This window comes from Lontra canadensis, unplaced genomic scaffold (assembly GCF_010015895.1).
Source record: "Lontra canadensis isolate GAN:19392208 unplaced genomic scaffold, GSC_riverotter_1.0 scaffold32, whole genome shotgun sequence".
Classification (NCBI taxonomy): domain Eukaryota; kingdom Metazoa; phylum Chordata; class Mammalia; order Carnivora; family Mustelidae; genus Lontra; species Lontra canadensis.
In genome coordinates this window covers 5,758,427-5,782,253 of record NW_022631026.1, presented here as the reverse complement: position 1 = coordinate 5,782,253, position 23,827 = coordinate 5,758,427, and the positions used below count along the sequence as shown (strand labels likewise).

The following is a 23,827-nucleotide window of genomic DNA, read 5'->3' as shown; positions in this document are numbered from 1 at the left end:
CTGTTTGCTGTCATGCACTCCCCTCTATTGCACGACCTTCAGTAAAGTCTGCCTTGCATGTCTGACTTTCCCATCCCACACTCTGTGTCCTACCTTGATTTCATCTCTGTGATACCTTTATCTCTCTGTGCTGTATTTTGGGTTATTTCCCCTGATCCATCTCCCAGTACTTTAATTCTCTCTCTAGTAGCTTAAATTTTTTTTCTCTGGTAAAATACACATAACATAAAATGAACCATCTGAATTATTTTTAAGTGTACGAGTCCATGGTTTTAAGTACATTCATATTGTGGTGCAATCATCACTGCCATCCATCTCCAGAATTCTTTCATCTTGCCACGGTGAAACTCTACACCCATTAAGCTCCCCCTTCTCCCCTCCCCCTGGCACCTACTCTTATACTTTCTGTCCCTGTGATTTTGACATTCAGAGAAATGGAATCACATGATACTTGTCTTTCTGTGAATGGCTTATTTCACTTCGCATCGTGTCCTCAAGGTTCGTCTTACAGCAGATGTTAGAATTTCCTTCCTGATTAAGGCTAGTATTTCATTGTCTGTCTATACCACGTGGGGCTTAGCCTCTCAACTGTTGATGGACACATGGGGTGCTTCTGTGTTTTAGCTATTGTGCATAATGCTGCTGTGAACATGGATGTAAATATTTCTTTGAGACCCTGCCTCAATTCTTTTGGATATACCAGAAATGGAATTGTTGGAGCATATGGTTATTCTACTTTTTAATTTTCTTGAGGTGATGCCATACTGTTCTCCACAAAGACTTTATTATTTTACATTCTTTCTAGGAGTGCACAAGACGTCCAACTCCTACACATCCCCCCAATGCTCGTTATTTTCTGTTTTGTTTTGTTTGTTTTTATAGTAGCTATCCTAATGAATGTGAAATGTCCTTACGGTTTGGATTTGCATTTCCCTAGTGACTAGTGATGCTGATCTTCTATTCATGTTTTATTGGCCATTCACATATATCCTTTGGAGAAATATTTATTCGAGTCCTTTGTCTATTTTTGAATTGGGTTGTTTGCTTTTTTGTTGTTGAGTTTTAGGAGGCCTCCATATATGCCGGCAATTAATCCCTTATCAGATCTACGATTTGCAAAGATTTTCTCACATTCCGTGGGTTACCTTTCTGCCCTGTTGATGGTGTCCAGTGAGACACGGTTGTAAATTTTCCTGAAGTCCAATTTTTATTTTTGTTGCCTGTGCCTTTGGAGTCATATCGAAGAAAGCATCGTCGATTCCAATGTGGTGAAGCTTGTGCCATATGTTTTCTTCTAAGACTTTTATCGTTTAAGCCATTACGTGTAGGTCTTGGATGCATTTTGAGTTAATTTTTTCTATGTGGTGATAGAGAAGGATCTGACTTTGTTCTTCTGCATGTAGATCTCCCGTTTGTTGAAAAGACTGGCCCTTCTCTATTAAATGGTCTGGGCATCCTTGTTGAAAATCATTTGGCCACATATATGAGGCTTTATTTCTGGGTTCCGTTGTCTATTCCATGGGTCAGTGTGTTTGTCCTTATACAGTACCACACTGCTTGGACTGCTGTAGCTTTATAGTAAGTTTTGAAGCCAGGGACTGTGCATTCTCCAACTTTGTTCTTCTTTTTTCAAGATCGCTTCTGCTCTTCAGGGTCCCTTAAAATTCCATATGAATTTTAGGATGAATTTTTCTATTTCTGCAAAAAATGGCACTGGGATTTTCACAGGGATTGCACTGAATCTGCAGATTGCTTTGGGTGGAATTGACATTTTAACAGCATTAAAATCTCCAATTCATGAGCATGGGATGTTTTTCCATTTATTTATGTCTTCTTTAATTTCTTTCTGCAACATTTTGCAGTTTTCAGTGTGCAAGTCTTCACATCCTTGGCTAGATTAATTCCTACGTATTTTATTTATTTTGATGGTATTGTAAATGGAATTGTTTTCTTACTTTTACTTTTTTAAAATAGTCTCCATGCCCAGTGTGGGGCTCGAACTCAGGACCCGGAGATCAAGAGTCCTTTGTTCTTCAGACTGAGCCAGCCAGGCCCCCCACCCCTAGAATCGTTTTCTTAATTTCCTTTTCAGACGTTCATTGTTACCATCTAGAAACGCTCTAGTAGTTTTAAATCTGGGTTTTAACCTTCCATTGGGTTTTCAATGTCAGTGATTGTACCTTGCGATTTTCTTATGTTTTTAATTAGTTCTTTGATTTCTTCTCTTGAACCGTTTTAGTTACCCTTACCTTAGAGCCTACAGTTCTTTGGTTTCTAATCTTTCTCTTCATCGTATCTACCAATTTTTTTCACTGTAAATTGGTTTTCAGTAGGTTATAAAATTTTTAATTGTAAACCTACTTTCAGCAAGTCATCGAATATGAGAATTTTGTGTGGTCGGTATCTAGGGCTTCTGTCTCTCTTTGGAGAAGTTTTGCATTCGCTCCTTCCAAACACCCCGTGGGTATCACCAACCAGGAACGATTTTTATGTTAATTTATCAGCATTAGAATTTCTCAAATGAACAGGGCAGTATACATTTAAATCTCCATTCCCCAGGAGGGCAGGTCTGTGGCTATGGATTCTCAAGGGAGATGTTTCTTTTCCCTCCTGAGTTCCAGGGGAGAGATGGGCCTCACCATAATCCCCCTGGATGGAGGATAATTTTCTTTTCAGTCCACATTGTAACTCCGATCACAGGCTTTCGAGAACGGTCTCACTTCCAACGCCCTGCTTCACAGGGGAGCGAAACCTTGTCTCCAGTTCCTGCTGGGTCAATGTCCACACGCTGGGGTCGGCACCCTCCTTCAGGAAGGCCCCCCCCCGGCGCAGGTCCTCACACTGATGTTCTGTTCGCTCTCAGTATCAGCACTAAACAAAATACCTGTTGGGCTTCTCCACAAATCTCATCTCTGTCTCAGATGATCTTTATGAGGAAACAGACGTTCAAAACATGAGCAGAACCATCACCCAGAAAGACAGTCCGGGCTGGGAGGCCCCCTTCCAGGAGCAGAGGGCGTCAGAAATTGGAAGGGCTTGGAGAGTTCTGGAGCTGTACAACCACAATGTGGAAGGCCCGTAAATAATTATCCTTGAACAACAACAAATGTTTTATTGATAAGAACGCTCCCTATTAACTTCCACATCTTTGTCCTCAGAAGCCCCTTCACCATTCAAGTAAAACCCTGGTCAGGGTCTGTGCACTGACTGCTGTATGTCCTTGGTTACGCCCTTCATATCTGTGAGTCCAGTTTCTATAGAGCGGAGAGACCACATGTTTGCCTACCTTCGAGGATTTATCCATGGCTTTGAGAATTACAATTAAATGAAAACTGACCTGCACATTTATTGTTTGAGGTCAGTGTGACCTTGATTCCAAAACCTGATAAGGACAGCACAAGAAAAGAAACCAAAGGCTGTATTTTATTCTAAAAAATTCCAAGTACAATGTTGGCTAACAGAATCCGACAGTGTGTGTGTAAAGTAATCATACATCATGTTCAAGTAGGATTAAGTATAGAAATGTAAGGCTCACTCATGTCAGAAAAATCAGTGTAATCACTAGAGAAAAGTAGAATCAATAAATAGAATAAAAATGTTTTACCAAATGTGCTCCCAAATTGTGATTCAAAATCCACCACCCCCCAAAAAAACCATCTAACAATGAAAGGGTTCTGCCCAAAATGGATCAAAACTCTCTATTACAACAACATCCTAGAGTCAGGTCATGCATAAGGAGAAAGACTGACTTATTTTCATCAAGATCTGGACTAAGACAAGGATGCTGGGTTTCACCCCATATTCCTTTAATGCAACAGTGGAGCTCCTGGTTAATGTTATTAAGCACTTCAGGAAAAATAAAATAAAATAAATGTAAGGAAAAGAGAAGGGAAACCTCTCTGGCTTTCATTTGATCTCCCAATTCATTTCTCTCCACAATCCAGTCATAATCTCTTTGAGTCTGGGGGTGATGTCTGATACTTGCTTTAAAATCCAAGACAGCAGGGAGTGTAGAATTGGTAGTAGACACTCGTTTGCAAAAGGGGATCCTAAGTTAGGAAGCGGTAGAGACGACCTAAGAGTCACACGTGGAAACGACTGTACACATATCAGAGAGGCAATCTTTCACCAACGTAAGGCCGGATCTCCCCTGCGATTTCTCCCCGATCGCTGGGGCCCAGGGACCCCCGCCCGCGAGCCGCCTTCCCCGCGCCGGCCAGCAGGTGGCGCCCGGCCTCCACCGGCCGAACCCCGAAGGGCGGCCCGCGCTCCGCCGCGGAAAGTCTCCTCCGAAAGGCGCCCCTTTTCCTGGACGCCGCTGCCGCTCGGGGTCGTCGTCCAAACGTGGCAAGCGGCCCCCGGCGCCCGGTGACCGCGCAGGTGCTCGAAAGGGCCCCGCCGGCACCGCTTCCTCCGGGAAGCCCACGAGCCCCTGCAGAAGCCCCTCGGTCCGAGTCTGAGCCCCTCGCCGGCGAGCCGAGCACCGGCCTCTGAGGCTGGGGGTGACCGGGGGTCGGGGGGCTGCGCCCGAAGAAAAGGACGGGGTGGGGGCGGGCGGGCAGCGACCGGTCCTCGCGCTTCCCGCCGCCGCGGGTGACACCACCCCCCCGTGCGGCAGGCCGAGCGGCGTCCCCGGTGGTATGACTGTCAACCACCACGACGGCGCGGCTCCAAGCACATGCTCCCCGGCGGCGTGGACGCGGAACAGGGCGCGGGGGGCGCCGGGCAAGGCCGCCCCGCCCGGCTCGCCGACGCCCGCCCGGGAGCAGGAAGGGTCTCGGGCGCCACCGCCGCGGGGCGTGCGGGAGGCCGGCGAGGCTGGGCAGCCGGCCCGAGGCCACCCCTCCACACCTGGCCCCGCGCTCCCCTGGACGGATTCCGTGTCAGGGCCGGAAACGCCACCGCCGCCAGGGCAGACACGGCGGCGCCACCCAAACACCTGCTGGGCCGGGCCTGCGAGCGCGGCCCCAGGTGAGACGCCCGTCCCCACCCGCCCGGCCTCCCGCCTTCCTTCTCCGGTTCCCACCCACCTCGCCCGTCCTTCCAGAACCTCCCTCCCCACCCTCTCACACCTAAGGACGTGTCTTCCAATTTGGGAACACGTGTCTACACAGGAATTTTAAGCACCTATTCATGTTAACTGCGTGTTTTAAAGCGGGGTCCCAGAGCTGCCAGGTGAGGACCGCAATGGAAAGAGCCCGCAGGTTCTTTCTGGGACTCAGAAGGCCTTTGTCCTTTCCCTCCCTCTTTTCCTTCCTCAGCAGTCCAGGGGTGCAGTCAAGGGTGAAGGCGATTTAACAGCCACCTGTCTTGGAAAGTGGGCCCCACCCCAGCCCTGTCAGCCGCAGCCTGCGTGCGCTACAGGTGGAAGAGGTACAGGGGAAACTTGGGAGGCTGGGAGAGTGCGGGGCCCTATTACAGCTTTACTTCCCACTGGCGCAGGGTCGCTGGCAGCCAACAGTGAGGGAACACCCAGGGGTCTTTTCTGCCCTTCCCGGAAAGGAAATCTTTTAAATCATGTCCTGAACTCCTGTGGACTTTTTCCCTCCGATTCACAAGCAGTTTCATATCCTCCAAAAGTGTCTGAACACCTACTCAGACAGGTGGTCCTTCCAGACTCCACATTTATTTTGGGTGATCTAACCCCTAGAAGTCCCGGCCACAGCAGTTTCTTGGTTTGAAACACAGCCCCAAGCCTTAGAACTAATATTTCCCTGCAGACTAAGAGAAACTTGTGTTTACAGCCTTCCCAGCTGGGTCAGCGCTCTTGAAATGCCCAAAGCAGGCCTTTGCCTCCAAGTGCTGGCTCAGACCACACATCAGATAAGAAGTTTCTCTGCACCCAAGTTCTAAGGCTTCCGGGGTGGCGGGAGGGATGGAGAAGGGGTTAAATTAACTAGAGAGAGAGAGATCTTAAAAACCATTCAGAATTCAGGTATTGACTTCAGACATGTTTATTATAATCTTATACAGTCTACATAAATTTGAACTTGTATTTATTTGGGTTGTTCAGTTATAACATAGCATAATAAAAATCAAAGCACTGGTCCTCTGAAATAAAGCAGGCAATCACCATTCAATAAACACACGATTTATTTTGTATAAAAGGGTTAAGTTTACAACTAAACTTTTATAAAAAGTTTAGCATGAATAAGTACATCATTACACTTTGTATGCAGAAATACACATCTCTGCCACTATACAAGAAAACTCTAATTAAAGAGTTCACAAGGTTTCACTCAATATATATATATATATTTATATATAAATATATACACAGCATTCAGTAGGCTTGCGTCAAAAAGGTAATTTCTGACCAAAAGACTTCATTTAAGTAACTGAATACTGGATCCTTCTGGTATTCACGCTCCACCTTTGAAAAAAGGCAAAGTCTGCTTAAATTGGGAAATTCCTTGTGATTTTAACGTTTTCGCTCCCCATGGTGGGAATAGTATATAAAGAAAACCTTCCAACTGCAGAAAGGGCATTTAAAAGTCTTTTTCATAAATAACTAATATCACAGTCCAGGTCAGAGAACACCCTGGGGAAGATGATCATTCTTAGTTTTCCTTCCATTTTTTTTTTTAAAGGTCCATTCAACTTGTTGTTCTCCTTGTGAAATGGTTGAAAAATAAGAAGTTCAGCGCCTGAAAAGATCCTGTGGATCCGTTGTTGTTGTGCAAAGAAAAAGAAAAGTCATGAACACCTGCAAAAGATTGGGGGAGAGGCATGTTGTAGGAGAATGGAACCTAAGGGCAGAGGCGGGCAGACTGGCGCCAGGAGGAAGCCGCAGTTTGAACATTTAACCACCAAACACTCAAAGATTGGGCAAACCCTGGCGTCCAGATGCAACACACACTCTCGGCCTCGACAGCGAAAATTAAACATGAAAATAGCAGAGACTCAAGGGAAAAACTTCCCAACGCAATCTCCTATTTGGATCTCCAACAGCCTGTGCTCACAGGCGCCAGTCTGCTTCTTGTAACAATTATTTGATTGAAAACAGCCCTTTAGTTAACAGATAGGGAAGTCCGAATCCCACATCACAGGGTCAGGCGCAGGGAAGCAATGCTCTGGCCAGCCCAATCTCAACAGGCTCCGGTTTTAGGGAAGGAGGATCTCTATGGAATTTGCGGCGATAAGATTAATTAGATGGAGGTTAGTACCTCATAGTACCAGAGCAACAGCGGAGTAGAGCCAGGCCTTTACGTGTGTGGCAGAAGCCAGGACACATTTTCCTCAGCCGCCTTCCTAGGAAGTTAACTGGGTATTTTTCGTTTCTTTTTCATTTTAAGGGAAAATGTGCTGTGATTTTGAGTGACCAGAGCCAGGAGCCCCTTCAGACGCGGTTTACGAAGACAGCGGGCTACGTGTAATACCCCTAAGTACACATTCATTTACTAACCCCCCAATTTTGCAGATACACAAAGCACCTCCCCACACAAATAAAAACACACGCGGGCGCACACACACACTCCAAGAGGCAGTTTACCAACGGGAGGCACGAGCAAACACTCACCATTTATTCAGCCACAGAGCGCTTTGCTGTCATTTGACATTAACTCGGAAGGGAATTCAGAAGCCTGCGAGAGAAAGGGGATAGAAGGCGGTGTTAGACAATCTTAAGAAGAAAGGGCCTTTTTTTTTTTTTTATTTTTAAGGAGCCCACAGAACAGCAACTTTCATTAAACACGTTTATGCTAAGATTCAGAATCACAGTTGCATTAACGTGTCAGAACTTATCAGCGATTTCACGCACGACTCCATCTATAGCAGATTTGGGTTTTTTTTTTTTTTTAAAAGTTAATTAGCTCATCTGTAAGTCCCGGACTGCGGCCGTCTCGACAATGGGTCTGCCGGTGGCAGCGGGCGGGGACACCGGGAGCAGGTCTTACCTGCAAGGACAGGATGCTGATGTCCGTGTTTAGGGTGGTCAGCGGCGTCCTGGACGCCTGGCTCTGCCCAGGTCGCTGGTGGTGCAGGCTGACAATAGTGGGGTGCGAGTCCAGGGCGATCTGCAGGTCCAAGATGTAGTCGATGACGTGCTGCAGGATTTCCATCTTGCTCACCTTCTTGTTCTGGGGGATGCTGGGCACCAGCTCCTTGAGCTTAGAGTAGCAGTCGTTCATGTTGTACAGCAGGCTCATCGGGTCGTCCACGGGGGTTTTGCTCCGGGAGATGCCCAGGCTGTGGTCCGAAAGGCTGTTTTTCCTAACGGACCTCACCGGACTGAAGGCTTTCATGCTGACCGCGCGCGGGGAGCGAGAGACCGGGAGGGAGCGGGCTGCCTAGGAGCTCAGGCCGCCGCCGCCTGCGGAGCTTCCTGCGCTCTGCACCGGGCTCGGCTCGGAATGAAGCCCGGCGCCCGGCGGGGCGGCTTTTATCGGCACTCGCCGGGGGCACACGATCCGGCTTCCCTGCGTCCCCATTGGTGGAAGGCGGCGCGTCCATCAGGCCGCGCGGGCGCCCCCATTGGCGGACGCGGGCGCGGGGCGAGCGCTCGGTCCTTCCGCATTCGCAGCCAATCCCCGTGGGGTGGGCGGGGCGGGCGCCAGCCCAGCTGGGGTGGTAAATAGAGTACAGTAAGCGCCGGGTGGGAGGGGAGCGGAGAGCCCCGGGAGGCCAGTGGGGGAGGGACGGCGGGGAGACCCCAGGAATCCAAATGTGCATCTTTATTTTAATGCCAGTGGTGAGCAGTACCCTTGCCCGAGGGTGTCCCCCGACGAAGCCTTCCCCGTCCTGGAGGTTTCAGGAACCCTAAAACCACAGCGACACGAGCGAGTTCCGCACAGCAGAGGGAAAGTCACGGTTCCCGCGACCCACGGGATGTCATCAGATAGGAAGCATTTCTGAAGAAAGTAAAAACGCAGAGACGTTTGCCGTCGGCAAGAGACGTGTGTAGAGTTCGGTCTCCGAAGATAAGACTGAGCCATGTCAAAACACAACAAAACACGAGACGCCCCCGCGAGCCCTCAACGACAAGGTTTAGTGTGGGGGATCGTGCGACCCGGAGCCACACGGGAGGCGCTACTGGTAAACTCAGTAAGATGGGTGCTTGTTGGAACCGGGCTGATCGCTGAGGAGCTGGGAGAGGCCAGACATTTTCCAGGGTTCCTCTTCTAGAACAGGCAGGGCTACTGTAATGATCCTATTAATCGGAAATCATTAGGGAAATTTGCATACCGAAGCTGTATTTACATACGTTGCCCTTGAGAGGCTGCGGGTCTGTGAACTTGCAGTGTGGGTGGCAAAGTGAGGTGATTAAGTACGCACCAATCCTGATTTCTGGTGTCACATTCCAGCATTTAAACAGTATTTTTAAAGTTTTGTGAAAGGCAGGTGGCCCCAGCCAGTGACCGACATCTTCACACTATCAAAAATAAAAATCCTGTCATGGGTGACGTTGGAAATCTTTTCAGCCCTCGTCCTGGGCGCAGTTTCACGTTTGGTTTTTTCCCTTGTTTTCCCTCTGTAAATCCTGAAGAAGCTATTCCTGCTGTCTAAAGTTTGCGGCCACTTAAGGCCTTTTCAGTTAATTCACACAATTCTAGTCTCACTGAAGACTACAGTACATGAGCTGTGTTCTGAAAATCCTATTTCCCCAGAATACAAAAAGCCCGAAAACCCAAGGAAAAACGTCATTGTTGTCAGTATCTTGTTTACTAGTCTTTTCAGTCGTCACCTTCTTTGCATTTAGGAAAGACGAAGGGGGCAGAAGAGGAGAAAAAGCAAAGCTTGATCATGGGGAACCTGTAGTTTGTCCTTCAATTAATGATTAATTCCTCAGCCGGTGGGCCAGTCTCTGACACCAATTGCAACCGCGTGCCTGCCCCAGGGTTTCTCTTTAGGGAGGCAGTGGGTCCTGCTGAGGTGCCTGTCACTTTGAGAAAACCAAGCCACCTCATTTTGGAGGATGGAGGTGGATGGCTTCCTGACCAGCATAGGATTCAGCTGAGGGACTGTCCTGCGGCAAAAGCTGCTGGCTACCCTGTTCCCGAGTGTTCGATGAACAGCCTCTCTTCTGATATTAAGTCTGGAAATGATTTAATCCCGAGTCCCCCACAGTTCGAGCCTTTTGATGTACTTTGTGTGCATGTGTTTCTGTCACATACGTGCCACAGTGGAACAGATTTTGTTTTGACACTATTTTGGTTCATGATGTTATACTTTGACTATTTTACAATAATAGCCAATGTAAACAAACATCTTTGGGATTCTCAAATTATTACTTGTGATTCTTGGACATTGCAGCTCTGCGATACTGACGCATTCCTAGCTTTTTCCAAGGACACCGTATGTTAACAGCCGTGCCAGCCTCATTACCCCAGCAGCCAGGCTCCGGGCTGGTTCGTAATGAGCGTTGTACGGTATTACTTTGCACACTCGCAAAGTTGATGAAGGCAGTGCCTTCTCCCATGATCGCTTTCTGTAGCCTGATGCCGTGAAACTGCTCAACATGGTGAAAGTTTTGTGGTTTCTTTCTTTAGCGGCCATGTCAGAGTCCGGTCGGCCTGATCGTGTTGGATTCGAACGGCACGCTGCCCGGTTCGACGTTCATTTAAAGATCATTTTAAGGGGATTAGGAGGTCGTAGAAGTTAATGATTAAAAAAAGGCCTGAGTTCCTAGGGCATCTGTGTCTGCAAGCCGAAGACGATTTTACCTTTAAGATGATGCTTCCCTGGAGAAAATGGTGTTGGAGCATTTTCGGGGTGGGGGTACAAGGCATTAAAAAATCTGTCCATTGGTGTCTCTGTGGGCTCGCAGTTGAGGCCTCTAAAGTTCACATGGTCCCAGCTGCAGAAAGGGCCCTGGATTTGCTCGATCCGTGGGTGGCGGGAAGGTGTGAAGGGCTTCCGGTGGGGGTGGAGATACCGTCCCCTCGGCTTACTCACCGGGGCGCCCCCCGTTTCAAGCCGCACGCCTACCCTGGAAGTTCCCCTGACCGGGCTCCAGGGCTCGCTCGCTCAGCCTCCTTCCCGGCCCGGCCGGCGGCTCCCGGCGCGTCCAGCCCCTCGCCGTAATCAGAAGCAGCTCCGGGCCGGGCGCGCCGGGCCTCCGGGCCGCCTTTGCAATCCCGGCGTGATGCAACGGGGGGCGGGAGGAGCCTGCGGGGGGCGGGGGGGGCTCCAGGTCCTCCCCGCACATCTGGCGCAATCGGGAGCGCTCGCCTTTCTTCCCCCTGGTTTTGTTCTCACAGCTGTGACCATTCCGGCCCGTGACCCCCCGAGTGATCCCTGACAGGTGATGAATTGGCAGCGGCGGCGGCGGCGGCGGCGCGCGGGCCAGGCCGCGGCGGGGCCGGAGCCGGAGCCCCGGAGCAGACTCTCTGGCGCCAGGCGCGTGACGCCGCCCATTCACGCCGCCCTGCAGCCTTGTCCTCGCGGCGCCGCTCAGGCGGCTGCCATGGCAACCGCGCCGTCACTCAGCGCGCGCGCCCAGCTGATCAATGCCTGCGAGGCCCGGCCGTCCCAGGCTCGCCCCGGCCGGGCCGCCCGGCCCGCGCGCACCTGCAGCCGCCGCACGTCTTAAGTTTCGAGCGATTTGGGGGAAGGAAAGAGGACCGAGAAGAACAGGAAAGGGGGGGGGGCGGGTGGGAGTCCGGGGAGAAGAAAAAAGCCGAGAGAGGGAGAAGAAAGAAAGCTTTTGCCGACAGAGGCATAACGTGGCTTAGAGGTTGCCAAAGCAAGAGGTTTTGCCTGATTTTGTTTGTTTTTGCAACCGAGGCGTTCAGGGTGGGGCTGGCGCGAGGGAGGAACGGATGGGGAGAAGGTGACCGTCTTAGCGGATGGCGAGGTTTATTTATTCCTTTGGATCTTCGCGGGGATGACCTCGATGCTGGACTCCTAAAAATACATTTGAAGGACCCCCCCACCCCGCCCCCACTGTCCCCGCTCCCCCCGCCTGGCTCCGCGGAACCCTTGGAGGTTGCACTGAAAAACCATCCGCTTTTTCAAGAACAGCCCCCACCAGCCCTCCGCCCCGGGGGAGGGGAAGGATGTGCAGCCGGGTCCGCGGCTCCGAGCGGTTACGCGCCGGCCGACCCGCGTCTGCGCCCTCATTACCACTACAAAGCCGGCTCTCTCAGCCCCATTCCAGTGCGGCGTTTTCAACTGGGAGCATCGAGAGGCCAGAAACTTCCAAGCCAGCCCGCGGACGCAGACGCCGGCTCAGTCCCGGCTTTATCTCTAGGGAAAGTTCCATTTTAAGAACCAGATGCCAACATTCCGGGACAGTTTACGGCATCCGGATCCCTCAAGGGTGCTCATCTGCAGTTCAGAGTGTTAGCAGCCATTATTTATCGCTGTCCTGGACAGGAGCTCCTGATCTAGGATGTCTGCCGCTGGCCCTAAAACGGGGTGGGGGGGGGGCACGACTGTTCTGATCCTGTTATCTGGTTTCGCAGAGTTTGTTGTGGTTTTCGAGGAAACAGCATCTGGATTACATAAGGATTCAAGTTTTTGGCTTTACTTGTTTATTTAATACCTTGGCAAGAGGGAGCCCTTACCCTGAAACCAGATAACCGAATTTGGGTTTAAAACAGCCTTAGATGAGGGGCAATGGGAGGGGAAGAAAATGAGTAAAGCCACGAAAAGCAAACAAGAGGATGTTTATTTTTCTCCTTTATTTTTGAAGACCTGCCTAGCCTCTTCTACTTCTTGTCGCAGGCAGCTAATGAATTGCATTAACAAAGCACTTCAGCTACCACCGTGGCTTAACACACATCCCAGCCCGCCAGGATCCTGCCCTAATTCCTTCTACGATCTGGCGCGCGGTCCTGTTTGCCCAGAGATCCCGAGAGCACGGGGGGGGGGGGGGGGGGCCGGGGTAAAAAACCTGTTTTCCCCCCCCTGATCTTTTTTTGGGGAAAAGGGAGAACCCCTTTCCGCCCCGTTCAAAAAAAAAAAAAAAAAAAAAAAGGCAGAGTTTAGGAGTTGGAAGTTGGCGGAGGGGCCTGTTTAGCGACCAGCCCAGCAAATATTTAGTTACAAATGCTGTGAAGTGCCCCGACTGGTGGCTGCTTTGGCTTTCACAGAGGATCGTCCTGTGACTTTTGTTCCGGTCACCAAATTAAAAAAGAAAATTAACTTGAGCAAGAGATAAGGTCTTAGAAAACAATCCCGGACTGCCCGCGATCTGGCGGGCGCGGGGCAGGCGTCGCCGAGTCTGCGCCACGAGGCGCGCGTAGCGGGGTCCGGCCCCCGCGGGGAGCTCTGGTCACCGCGGGGATCCCCGGCGGCCGCCCGCCGCGCGCCCTCCGCGCCTGAACGCAGCGGCGTCCGTGGGAACCCGCAGCAGCCCTCTGCAGCCGGCGACAAGGGAGGGCTGGTCCGGCTCCATCTTCCTATTATAATGCGGCACCAAAAGCAACACCCGAGCCCCGGCTTGCGGGTCCCTAACAAGAAACACATTGTGCGCTCGCCACCCCCACCCCACCCCCTTTTTGGCCAAAGCCGCATTCGCGCGCCCGCCCGGACGCAGCGCGCCAAGTCCATGACTTCAGTGGGGAGGAACCCGCCCGCCCCGCACCACGTGCGCGCTCGGCTCCCGCGGCCTCCCCGCTGCCCCCCGCGGTTCTGGCCGGCCGCGGGGACCGGGACTGGGGCCCAGCGCAGCCCCTTTGTGACGGGAGGCCGGCGCTGTCCATCGCCCGAGGGCCTGGTGGCACCCAGGCGGCGCCAGCTCGGGTGATTCTAATCACTGCCCTCTCAGGTTGGCTGGTGGAGAAATTTCTGTTTATAAAATAGGCCACCCTTCTCTCCCCCACCCCCACCCATGACCTTGAGGCTTTCACTCCCAGATTCTGCCCCCACCCCTGACCCTCCAAAGGTCAATTTACAGACCTCCTCCTTCTAGGCTAAAGTGAAATCTAGCAGAGGCTCTGCAACCCGCCCCACTCCCCCATGCACACCTGTCCCCTGTCGCTGCTATGACTGGCTGCTGGAGGGTCATCTCCCATTTCCTCTGGGAGGTGAGTGCTGGGGACCCCAAGGCCTGCGGGGACCTGCAGACCCCTGGAGGAGCAGCCCCTGGGTTCTCGTCCTCAGCTCTTGGGGGTCCTGCCATCTTCCCAACACCTCTGACCCTGTGGCAGGTGGGACCTCATCTGTCTCAGTGCTGGCCTTGGCCATCTGTGCTGGACACTGGAGGAAAGACTGGGTGAATTAAGTCGTACATTTTATTTAACCATGCCTGTCTTTCCGGAGTCTGAAGAACACCAACATTCCATTTCAAAGAAAAAAGGGCAACACAATGGCCCTCTTTAAGGGGAGGTTAAACATTCACATTGGGTAGAATAACTAATAATTTACAAGCCATTCACAGCTCACCTGTTTTCCTCTTCTTCCTGATCCCATGAGTTAGGAAGGGTAGATGCTGTCCAGGTTTTACAGAAGGAGAAACCGAGGCACAGATGGGTGACAGATCCCACTGTGGGCCCACACTCCCTAGGACATCACCCTGTGACTATGCAGAAGTGTGTGACCTTGACCACACGGCGGGGTTATTGATTCATTTTTTTTTACTTTTTTACCTTGAATTTTGTTCCAGTCCTGCAGGGCTGGATTGCCCACAGCTAGGACTTTGTAAAGAACTTTGTTCTCACCTTCCTCAAGAGTTTAACTCTGAGTGACTGAGCTTGACCCTTTATTAACAAATGATCTGAAGACTTTTCAAACTTTAGTGTATGAAAGAATCATCTTTACACACAGAGTCCTGGAGCCCAGAACTCTAGAAATTCCGACTCAGTGGGCTTGTTGAGCAGCCTAGGGAACAGCCTTTTCAGCAAGCGTCCTAAGGAGCTGCTGATGCAAGTGGTGAACTGTACACATTTTGAGAAGCTTCTGGTCATCTGGCCTCACAGATTAAGCTTGCAGCTGGTGCAGTTTGTCTACGAGGTGGGAATGAGCCATCTTGGACCTGCTGAGGACCGCTACATTTGTTTTTTGAAAACCCAAGACGACAAGAAAGTCTGTACATTCACCCACATTTTTAGTTTTTTACTTTGTTCTTTCTTCCTTCTTGATGTTCCAATAGTCTTTCTTTTATCAGTTTTTTGTGTGTGTGTGTGTGTGTGTGTTTCAAAAGTGTCCTTTGTACATTTTTTTAGGGTAAGTCTGTTTTTTAGGGTTTGTTCTTTTAGATTTCCTGCCTCTGAGAAGGTCTTGCTTGCCCTTTGATTTCTGAAGGATATATTTGTTGTATCTCAACTTGTGGGTTGACATTCTTTTTTTTTCCTTTTTTTTTTTTTTAACGTTTAACATGTCCTGACACTTCTTTCTGGCTGCTATGGTTTCTGATGAGAAATCTGCTGTCATTCAAATTGCGTTTTCTCTTGTAGATAATGTGGCGTTTGTCTCTGCCTGTTTCCTTTGTCCTTAGTTTCTAAAAGTGTGCTTATGAGGTATCTTGGTGTGGGCTTCTTTGTGCTTTTCCAGTTTGGGGTTCTCTCAGTTTCTTGAATCTGTAGGTTTAAATCTTTTGCCAAATTTGGAAAAACTTCAGTCACTATTTCTTGACATATTTTTTTTCAGCCCCACCTTCTCTCCTGGGATCCTGTTGACATGATTGTTAGATCTTTGGCTATAGTCCCTCTGGGATCTTTGAGACTATGCTTTTTAAATTTTTTAAATTTTAAATTTTAAATTTTTTTAAAGTCTATTTTCTCTCTGTTGTTCAGATCAGGAGGTTTCTGTTGTTCTATTTTCAGGTGTATTGATTCTTCTGCCCACTCCATTTCACTTTTGAGGTCATCCAATGAGTTTTTGTTTTGCCTGTTGTATTTTTCAGCTCCAAAACTTTGATTTGGTTCTTTATATCTTCTATTTCTTTCTTGATATTTTCTTTTTCTCCTTTCTCCCCCCTTTTTGGGAGCATGTTCGTAATTGATCATTGAAGACCTTTCTGATGCTCGGAGAAGCATTGAGCTGACTCACCCCCGCTGTTACTTGACTGCCCCAATCCAAGATACCCCAATCGAGACTGCTCCCTAGGGCCCAAGCAAGAAGATTAGGAGAGAAGAAAGTGTTGTCTGAAGCTACTAACTTTTCGAGTGGTTTGTCACACTGATAACTATATGGCTACCAAAAGAGAAATGGGGCCATTTGGGGGTGGGCGGGAGCGAGGATCAAAGTTTCTAAGTATAATTTTGCATATGTATTGTAATTGTAATTACTTATGATTATTCAGGCTTCTTCCCCAAGAAGTTTTACAACAACAAATTACTTACAGTGCATAAAATAATAAAATTATGTATCCCACATCCAACAAGAGTGTTACTTTTAAAAGACTTGAGTGTTGTTTTATTTGACATTTTGGTGTCCAGTATATCAGGTATATAGTGTGGGTCTTTTTTATTTTTTATCTTCTAAATTAAGAAAAAAAGATTTATTTATTTATTTGTACAAGAGTACTCACGTGCATGTGTGAGTTGGGAGAGGGGCAGAGGGAGAGGGAGAGAGAAATTCTCAAGCAGACTCCCTGCTGAGTGCAGAGCCCAACACGGAGATCGATCCCATGACCCCGAGATCATGACCTGAGCCAAAGTCAAGAGTCAGCTGCTTAGCCAGCTGAGCCACACAGGGGCCCTCTTGTAGGTCTTTTCTTAAGTAATCAGAATCCCTACCAACTTTTCCCTAAGGTATAGACTCTATAACCACATGTGATAACTATATGTTCTGAACCCAAACCGAGTAGGATAAGTGGTCCAACTGACTCTAGGGCCCTGGGGAGGTTGGGAGAGCTGAGTGGTAGCGGAGGGTGACTGGGAGCAGACTACGGAGTAAGAATCCGTGCCTCCAGACATACCAGAAACTGTATGTCTGAAGCATCTCACCAGTATCACTGCTCATCACCAAGATTTTAAGGAGATTTTCACTTTTTTTCTCCATACAGCATGAAGACTTTGAGTGTGGAGTGATCAGTCGCCCTAGTTAGGACGAGTCTGTCTGTCTCACCGTCTTGTTGATTTAGCTTCCAGGGACCCCTGGGATACTGTTTACCTTTCAGAAGACACTTTGGGACAAAGACTCTAACTCTGGTACCAAGAGGGGGGATAGGGAGAGCCCTGCAGGCAGCAGCTGTTGGCAATGGCCCCAAAGCTTCCGTCTTCTCCCCGAGACAGTATACCAGTGTGGCCATTTTGGATCCTGAGAAAGGAGCCAGGAGTGGGTTGGTACAATTACAATTCATTAAGTCACGCTTTGAAGTCGGGAGCCCATATTCCCGGGGAGGCGCCCCTGCGGAAATGCAGAAGAGCAGAATGCTCGCCGGCTGTAAAGGGATGAGGCTCTTCTGGTTGCTGCCCCTGCTCTGTGTGTGTGTGTGTGTGTGTGTGTGTGTGTGTCTGTTAGGGGAGCACCCAGAGGGTGGTTGAGGTGGGGCTCAGGGCCCTGAGGGCTCCGGCCGCTTGCCCCTCCCTGAGTTTGAGCCCTTGGCCTTGAGGGGGTGGCTTTGCCCCAGCCCTTTATTTCTTTATGCCCATCGAGTATCTGTCCCCACTGGCTGCAGTGTGTCCTCAGGTGGGTCACCGGGAGCCCAGGGTTCCTGTCTCCTGCTCCTGTGCGCTGATGGTTAAATCCAATGGCAGACGGGATAGAGCATTTAAACTCCAAGCTGCACTCAGCAAAATATGCTCTGAGAGTAAGCCGCGTGGGCACCCTGAGAAATGCAGAGTCTCAGGCTCCAGTCCAAACCTACTGAAGCAGAGCCGTTCTAGCCCCGCAAAGCCCGAGGCTCGGGGAGCTGAAGTTCTCCCCGTAGCTGCGGAAAGAGCAAGCTAGAGTGAAGTTTCCCGCAGTTACCTTTGAAATGACATCTTTTCCGGGAGCCTGACTGGCTCAGTGGGTTGAGCGTCTGCCTTTGGTTCAGGTCATGGTCCCAGGGTCCTGGGTTCGAGCCCCACGTTGAGCTTCCTGCTCAGTGGGGAGTCTCTTTCTCCCTCTCCCTCTGCCCCTCCCCCTGATTGAGCTCTTTCTCTCTCTCAAATAAATAAATAAAATCTTTAAAAAATTATTTAATAAAATAAAATGGCATCTTTCTGAGCAACAGCTTGCCTCTGAAGCACATGCAGACATAAGGACCCTACCCTGTGACTCTTACGTGGCCCAGCAGGGCAGGGATCGTCATTCCCATTTTGCAGAAGTGACCGAGTGCCGAGGTGAGCCCACCGCCACAGGGCCCAGGCGTCACCTGGGAGTCAGAGTGAGGCTCAGGGTGCTTTCTCTTCGCTGTCAAACCGCCGTGGACCAGGGAACGCCTCTGGAGGAAGGACAGGCGAGGGGACTCATGCGGGGAGCGAGTCTGGGTGTTGTATGTGGCCTTGCAGCAGCTGGGGGGCTGTTAGGGTTCATTCCCTGACACGGATGCAGGAGTGGGGGCGTGACGGGGCTGAGCACGCAGGGCCTGGGAGCTGCGGGATGGAGCTCCCCACCAGGCCCTGGACTGCACCCCGCGGTGGGCCTCCTGGGGCACCCTCTCACTCTGCCTCAGGCCTGGAGTAAGCATTGGTCTGGCCTGACCCTGCTGTACCCTTGGAGACCCCCAGAGGGGGGACACCCCCGGCTTTCCCTGTCGCAGGCCAGGAAACTGCTGTGTAACCTAGGGAGGGAGGAATGGGAAAGCCAGGGTCTGGCCCCCATGCCTGTCTGACTTGAATGCGGATCTGTGCGCCCAGTTACTTCCTAAAGCTTTCTCCAGGCGGCTCAGATCCACTCTGCCTCTGGGAGACATGCTCACTTGAAAGAAGGAAATCTTTACCACGGGTATTTCATGACAGTTTGAAACATGGCACTTGGAAGTGAAATATTCCTAATGATACCTTCTTCGTTGTGTCTTCGGCTTCTCTTATGGGCTTCTGTGCCCTGAGGACGGTCCTCGGGGAGAAGGTCATGCTGTGTTGGGCTGGAGTGTCCCCGAGCTCACCCTGTGGGCAGCAGCCTTCTGAGTGCGTGTGGTGGCTCTGCGGGTGGCCTGTGACCCAGGGAGAGCACCTGGCCCTTCTGATATCCCTTCCCAGTTTGAAGCTGCGACTGACCGCCATTCCCCCTAACTGATTTTTTGAACATTTATTGCATGTCCCCTGGCCACCTGGAGGAGTCTGAAGGCTCAGTAAGTCGGGCCAGAGGACACGCGGGGCCTCCACGGAAGCGGTCGTTCCAGAGGAATAAGAATACTGGTTTTGGTATACAACCTATACTTTATAAACGATCACTGGGACAGCAGCAACCATGCCTCTTGACAGAGTTAACGAATCTGAAGAAAAAAAAATAGGAATTTGCGTTTCTTTTTTGCTCCGTTTTGGCGAGTTAAGATAACTGAATGAGAGAAAACATCCTTAACTAAACTTGAAAATGTGGAGTGTGAAACTTCTAATCTGAAGTCCTTCTGGGACCAGAATGGCCAAACATGACCCTTAGAGGGCTTCTTTCGAAGACACAATTTCAAAAGTCCCTCACCAGGCTTCCCTAGGTCCACAGACAACCCTGCCCCATTTCTCTCTACAGGGGAGCTCGGAGTGTCAGTTGTAAATTGATTTCCAAGGAAATGCACCCCCCCCCACCCCGTGCCCCTCTCCCAGGTGGAGGGACTCAGGCTTCCAGAAATCCCCCAGGGGATGTCTGCTGGTCTACAGCGTTAGAGAATGTCTCAGAGAAACTGCAAATGTGTCTGTGACTGAGCTAAGGCAATACCACAGCTGCAGCAAACACGTCCAGAAAAGCGTAATCGCTTCCACATGCTGGAAGTTTCTCACTCCAGGCCAGAGTGGGCGTTCCTGGTGGGCAGGCAGCTCTGCTCCAAGCCGCCACTGGGGGATGCAGGCCCTCCCCATCCTCGTGGCTCCGCCCCCTGGCAATGAGCTCCCGGGTGTCTGGGCTCATCCACGCCCAGCCTGAAGACGGGACAGAGCGTGGAGAAGCCCACAGAGAGCGACTTGGGTGGTTTTTATGGATCAGGCCTGGAGCCGGCTCACAACACCGTTGCTCTGCCGGGGTTTCTCAGGCTCCGTCCTCCTGACCTTTCGGGCTGAACGTTCTTTGTTGTGGGGCTGTCCTGAGCGGGATGTTCCCTGGCCTCTGCCCCCTCCTCTGGTTGTGACAACCGAAGATGTCTGCAGACATTGCTAAGTGTCCTCTGGGGAGCAGAATCGCCCTGGCTGAGAAGCCCTGGGTTGGAACTCAGTGGCGCGGCCACACCTAACTACGGGGAGGCCGGAAACCCAAGTCTGGTTGGACGATCAGGGAGAAAATAAACTGGTTTGGGGTCTGCTGGCCTATCTCTTTCGCAATGACCTTTAGTGCGGGGAGGACTTTCTTGTTGTGGACACATGGGCTGTCACAGAACCGTGGCCCCCGGGGGAAGAAGGCAGGTGATCAGGCGAGGTTGGAGAGAAGGTGCAGAGAAGGAGGAAATGGCCGCTTTGGAACATCCCCTTACAATTCACGAGCACTTTCTGCGGCCCACAGCCCTGTCTTACCTGAGGTCCCTTGAATTCTGCAGAATGCAGAGCAGCCTGGGGGGAGAAGGGGAGACGTGGGAGTCTGGCATCTGTGTGTCCTCTCTTGTCCTCTAGAAACCCCGTAGAGAGGATGGTCCGTCGGCCTGTATCACGTTTGTGCGTTCCTATAATTTACACCTGAAAGAAAGCAAAAGGAAACATGTAGGAAGGTGTTTTCTTGGTTCTTTTATTAACGTTTACATGAGTTAATGAACATGCAAACAGATCTGATGAAAACATGTCGGTAATAAAACAACAAAGTTGGTTTTAAAGAAGGATGTCGCTGGCATGTGAGCAATCAGATCTGACCTCAGGCTGGAAAGGAGACAGGTTTTCCAAGCTCAGGACCTGCAGCAAGTGTGAGTGGAAGCGCAGAGGAAGGGGAGCTCAGGGGCATCGATCCATCCATCCGTCCGTCCATCTGTCCATCCAGTAAATGTTCTCTGAGCACCTAGTATGCTCCAGGCACTTTCCTAGGGACGTAGGGACCGCCCATGAGCAAAACCTGGGCGTGTACCAAATTCTAACTACAACCGGAGAGAAGCGCCTTCAGCTTTAGCGGTTCCATTTTAACATGAGTAAGAAGCCGAGGCTCAGAGAGGTTAAGTAACATGTCTGAGGTCACAGAGCCACTAAATGTGGGATCGGGGAGCAAAGCCAGGGGTGATGGATGTGCTGTCCTACTTCTCTCAGCCAAACAGTGAGGAGGATGATTCCCAAGTAGAGGAGGTTAACAGACCCCACAGGCCACATGTCCATGTCTGGTTGAGAGTCATGCTGGCGGTAATGGGACGTTGCCATTTTGTTCTTGAAAGCACTGCCAGAGAAGACCTGACTAGAATGATCTGGAAGCTTCTGGAAGACATGGGTTTGTAGACTTTTCCACCCCTAACTATTCCATAAGAATCTGGGGCTGGGATGAGGAATAAAGCCAGGATTTACTTTCTTTCTTTCTTTTTTTTTTTTTTTACAAGATTCCTAGACAATCCTGGGGTTGGGCTTTAAGCTCCCCAGGTCCCCAGCTTCTCAGCAGAGGTGAAAAATGTGACTCCAGAACCCACATTTTAGATACGATCCCCCGGGTGATCGTTCTAACCATATGGTGACGAGAAGTGGCCATCTGGTCACGTATGGAAGGTTCTGGTGTTTGGGGACATCGAAGGTACTCCAGGAAGTAACCACTCAAGCTCACGCATGTCCCATTGAAAAACACCACCGCTCAGCATCAAAATCAATTCATTCACTCACGTTTGAGTGCAAGCCACACAGTACTAGACCGATCAAACAATGAAATTTTAAAAAACCAAATTGAGGGGTGCCCGGGTGGCTCAGTCGTTGAACGTCCGCCTTTGGCTCTGGTCCTGGTCCGGGGGTCCTGGGATCGAGTCCCACTTTGGGCTCCATGCTGGGCCGGAGAAGCCTGCTTCTCCCTCTCCCACTCCCCCTGCTTGTGTTCCCTCTCTCGCTGGGTCTCTCTCTGTCAACTAAATACATAATTAATAAAAACAAAACAAAATAAAACAAATTGAGCTGATCTCTGTGTTCGGATGGTGATCGTCTTCTGCTTTTCGTTTCCATCTCCTACCCTTTCTAGCCACACTCCGGTTCCTCCTGCTGTTCTCTGCAGGCAAAGTGCTAGCAAATACAGTCTTCGCTGTTTTGTAAGAGTTGGGGTGTGTCAGCCACTTGTGGGGCCCTGGTCTGCCTTTTCTGGCCCTGCCAGCTGTGACCCTGACCTCCCCAGGATTTCTGGGGGCCGGGTCGGCCTCAGCAGCCTGACTTTCCAGGAGAGCCCACAGCCAGTATACAGTAAACCTCCACTCTGCTGAGCAAAATCATTGTAAATCCAGCGCACCAGGAAAAAAAGGTCCAGATCTTCTCACACCCGGACTGGAGGCTGCAGACGGCCCTTGTTTCCCTGAGGCCGAGGCCGGGAGCTGCGGCTCCGAGGCGGTCTGGGGCCCGGAGAGCAGAGAAGCGGGACAAGCGGCCTCCGTGTCCCCAGAAGGGGGCTGAGGGAGGTATGTCCTCCTTGGCTGGAAACCAGCAGCCCGCTGGGGAGGGGGAAAATAGCGCAAAACGCTTGGTGCAGCCGCCTCGGTGGTCATATCAGCTTCATTTATTTGGGGGGAAAGGTACAGTTTATCCCATTTTTTTTTAAGCTCAGCAAACCTTCAGCTTCTGTCCTTTCTCTTTGTCTGTGGCACGACAGTATGGCGATTTAAGAAGGATGCGGAGGCTCTGACATGGGGCCATCTCTGCAAGGGGATATTAGTGCTGCGGACCCTTCGAGGAGGGTCACAGGGTCACGCTGGCATTGGTTCCCGGGAATTCCAGGGGAGCTCGCTGCTGGTTCCCCCTCAGCCTTCCTGGGGCCATCGAGTTAAGCCTTCAGGGAAAGGACCGCCTCTCGGAAGCCTGTCTGCGCCGGCCTCCTCGGCCCAGGATGGTTTCTCCGTGTTTGGTCTTCACGTGACGTAGAACTCACACTGGATTCCTCGCCTTTTAAAGTTTTTATTTATTTATTTTATTTTTTTATTCCTAGCTGAAGTGGCTTGTTGTGCTTCAGCAAGATTTTGCTTTTTAGGTCATGAAGTGGAGCTTGAAAACTGGAAAGGGGTTTTTTGGTTTGGTTTTGTTTGAATGTCTTGACTGTGTGCTGATTGTCCGCAGGGTCTGGGAGTAAGGGATGAGAGCGACAGGTCTGCTCACGGAGGGGTCCCTAGGGGCGTCGGACCTGTCATGAGGGGCGAGCAGGGAAGGTTCCACCTCAGGCTCAGGGTCAGCGCTGAGGCCTTCACACACTCATTCTCCCTCCTGCCAACCTGTCTGGTTCTCTGTACAGCCCTCACACCCTCGGAATGTTCTCCTCTAACGAGTGCCAGGACAGCAGGCCCCGCGTGTCCCCTGTACCCTGTACCCAGCTATGTATGCTGTGTGTGGCACGGAGCTCAAGGGTTCACAAACAGGGATGACGTCAAAAGTTGGCATCATGAAAATTCTCCATTCTCTGTTCAGTAATTCTTGTTTTACCTTTTTAAAGATTTGTTTGTTTATTTATTTTAGAGAAGAGGAGGGCGGGAAGGGACAGAGGGAGAGGCAGAGAGACAATCTCCAGCAGACGTCTCGCTGATCGGAGAGCCTGACGCGGGGCTCGATCCCAGGACTCCAAGATCATGACCTGAGCCAAAACCAAGAGTTAGATGCTTAACCGACTGAGCCACCCAGGTGCCCCAGCGACTCTCATTTTAAAATGAGAGATCAGTGGCTCCAGCTGGTCCCATATCACAGGGAAAGGGGCAGTGAGAAGGGCGGAGGGTGTATTGGAAGATGTC

General features: G+C 50.7%; 1 protein-coding gene across 1 annotated transcript; it reads right to left on the bottom strand.

Moving 5' to 3' along the window:
- Positions 1 to 5,938: 5,938 nt before the first annotated feature.
- ID2 (inhibitor of DNA binding 2) lies at positions 5,939 to 8,364 on the bottom strand. Its single transcript, XM_032866785.1, has 3 exons — positions 7,896 to 8,364; positions 7,520 to 7,583; positions 5,939 to 6,706 (listed from the first exon to the last, which is right to left on the bottom strand). The coding sequence occupies exons 1-2, from the start codon at positions 8,241 to 8,243 to the stop codon at positions 7,527 to 7,529; spliced, it is 405 nt and encodes a 134-aa protein (XP_032722676.1). The 5' UTR covers positions 8,244 to 8,364; the 3' UTR covers positions 5,939 to 6,706; positions 7,520 to 7,526.
- Positions 8,365 to 23,827: the final 15,463 nt, after the last annotated feature.

Excerpts from the sequence above, each read along its gene's own strand:
- ID2 (XM_032866785.1), bottom strand. The coding sequence starts at position 8,243 with ATGAAAGCCTTCAGTCCGGTGAGGTCCGTTAGGAAAAACAGCCTTTCG. Across the intron at positions 7,584-7,895 it reads TCAGCATCCTGTCCTTGCAG|GCTTCTGAATTCCCTTCCGA; the intron begins GTAAGACCTGCT and ends TTTCTCTCGCAG.